This window comes from Nansenia antarctica (genome assembly GCF_963989245.1).
Source record: "Nansenia antarctica genome assembly, chromosome: 11".
Lineage (NCBI taxonomy): Eukaryota > Metazoa > Chordata > Actinopteri > Argentiniformes > Microstomatidae > Nansenia > Nansenia antarctica.
Genome location: NC_137681.1, coordinates 18836548 through 18839353, shown reverse-complemented (window position 1 = coordinate 18839353; position 2806 = coordinate 18836548). Strand labels below are relative to the sequence as shown.

General features: G+C 50.4%; 1 protein-coding gene across 1 annotated transcript; it reads right to left on the bottom strand.

The window, feature by feature from the left end:
* Positions 1 to 779: 779 nt before the first annotated feature.
* lrrc3ca (leucine rich repeat containing 3Ca) lies at positions 780 to 1664 on the bottom strand (the record flags this gene model as incomplete). The annotated part of the gene is made up of 1 exon (XM_080542424.1): positions 780 to 1664. The coding sequence occupies one exon, from the start codon at positions 1662 to 1664 to the stop codon at positions 780 to 782; it is 885 nt and encodes a 294-aa protein (XP_080398550.1).
* Positions 1665 to 2806: the final 1142 nt, after the last annotated feature.

The following is a 2806-nucleotide window of genomic DNA, read 5'->3' as shown; positions in this document are numbered from 1 at the left end:
AAAACAAATGGCCAAGGAATACATCAATAATTCCAAAAGAAACCCATAAAATACATTTTTAATTGAAAAGAACAACATTTTTCACTGTTCATATACTGTTGTTGTTGTTGTTGTTGAATGTTGTATGGAGAACAGAAGGGTGTGTATGTGTGTGTGTGTGTGTGTGTGTGTGTGTGTGTGAGACAGAGTTGCTAACATAGTGCAACCTGCGAGCTGAGTTGAGTACTCTCGCTGCTGTGAGTATTGCTGTTTGAAGTGGCCAAATAAAGGACCCTTCATTCGCAAGCCCCCTGAGTGATCCCCCCCGGACACAAGTGCATCACGGTACCGACATGCCCCAGTGAATAATTCCCATTTAAAATCCCCCAAAACGCCAACACACGTAGGCTACGCTCCTAATGGGCTCCACTCTTGGATGAATTATTCATCTGGGTTAGATTGCTATGGCCTGGATTTACTTCCTGAATTGGCAAAAATTGCTGCTTCCACAGAGAAAGAAAGGCATTAGAAATGTCCTGGGGTGGCAATGCAATGGGTGGTAGTGTGGGTAACAACCGACCCATGCAGCCGTAGCCCCCTGCTTCTGCCATACAACATATCCAGCAAAGTTTACCATACAACCTTTATCACCTCTCCGTGCCCCTCAGACCTGGGTTGAAAAGCATTCGAAACACTTTCAACTACACAGTGGAGCATTTGCTTATCTCCAGTACAACTCAATCAAGCACAGCTAAATATTTGAAAGGATTGCAGGTACTTTTTGAACCCAGGTCTGGTCCCTATACCACAGTGCTGATGGTGGAGGACTCCTCGGACCTGATCTGCTTGGTGGGGAGGGACTTGAGGTAATCCAGGTGTCTCCTGGCGTCCTCGGTGTTGTGTCTCACATAGTACACCAGGTAGGAGATCACCATTGTGAACCAGCCAAACATGGTCACCAGCATGGCTATGTCGGTGGTCTTCTTCATCACCACACACAGGTCCAGGTCTTTGGCCAGGAGGAAGGGCACACCCTCCGCCCCCACGTCGCGTGGCTCCGAGGTCTGACACACGATGCCTGTCAGTGACAGGGGCTCCAGGTCCACGTGGGGCATGGCCATCTGGAGGTTGCAGTCGCAGTGCCAAGGGTTGTTGGTCAGGTTGGCGCGTGCCTTTAGACCCTCGAACGCCTCAGGGTTGAAGGTGACCAGCTTGTTGGAGGACAGGTCCAGGAACTGGAGCGTATCGCCCAGGCCTCGGAACGCCCCGGGCTCCAGCTGGGCGAGATCGTTGTGGGACAGGTCCAGCTCAGTGAGGAGGGGGAGGTCCGAGAAAGCCCCAGCAGGCACCGCCGTCAGGAGGTTGTAATCCAGGTAGATACGGCGCGTGTCGTTGGGGAGGTCCTGGGGGATCTCTGTCAGCTGCAGGTTGCTACAGCGGACCGTCTTACCACCGCCGCCACCACCAACTCTGCTGCCGCCGCCGCCGCCGCCACCGCCTCCATCATCACCACCATCGACTCCTTCCCCTTCGGAGGGATCGCTGTCGGAGCAGTAGCAAGAGCTGGAGCAGCTGGTGGCGGCGTGGTGGAAGCAGAAGGTCATCAGGACCAGACTGTGGAGGAGTAGACACATGACCACGGAGTGACGAAGCAGCCACCCCGAGCCCCCCAGCAGAGGAGCCATGGTGCGGGGGCGATGGGCATGCTCCAGAGAAGGAGGGGACGGGGCACCTGGGTGGAGGTGGAGGTGGAGGGGGGGGGCGTCAACCTCCCCAGTAGCTGTCAAGCCTACAGAGAGAAACAGAAATGTATTTTATGTATTTATATTGTATCAATGGAGGCTGGTGGAGGCAGAAATCTGAGGACGGGCTCATTATAATGAGGTATCACTCACGATTCTGTATTCCATTCCATGCATTAGGCCTACTATCGGCCCATCCTCCAATTTCTACCTCCACCATCTTCCCCTGTTTTGTATCTATCACAGATTAAAATGTCACCCAGAAAGGGTAAAAACGTTGAAAACATGAAAAAAAAGCCATTTTCAGAATCAAAAATGTATTATTCTAAAATCAATCAACAGGAAGCAGTAGCGATGGAGAGAAAACATCAACAACAACAACAACAACATCCCACACCAATCCCATTGATTGGATGGAGAGGAGAGGTGCAAATGACACTGTCGGGTATCCTTTGCGAAATCTTCACCACGAGAAAACTATCACTGATTGACAGGCAATGTGCTGGAGAAGCCGCAGTGTGTTATTCTATACATGGATGCAGAGGGTAACTAGTCTAATTGCAGTGAGGACGCTGCGGGGACATGGTGCCCCCCCCCCGGAGGTCGTGTTTCAGCACAGTAGGGACAACAACAACTGGGTTTGTACAGCTTCAGGAGAAGTCAAACGGATCAAAACGTCCCCATCACATGGAGCGACAAAAAAACAAGCCAAGACAGCTTTGGTGTCACAGTAAACTGTGTGTGTGTCGGTGTTTTATAATTGACATCCCTGCAGTGTTGGCCTATTTCAGTACAGAGCGACTCCATTACTATAATCCATGTCTGCTCCACTCTGACGGAGAGAGGAACTGAATGTTTTGATCCTCAGACACATTAGAGTGAAAATACCAGAGGCCTATTTATATCAGACACAATGCTGCACTGCTTGTTCTGCTGAACGGATGCTTCAGAACTTTATTTCAGTCCTGCTTTCATTGGTGTTTAGCTGACAGTTAGGAAGAAATAGACACAATAGGCACTTCCTATGAATACCAAAAGGCAAACAAATGGATAGTTCATATCAGTGGAGGCCTGTGGCGGTAGAA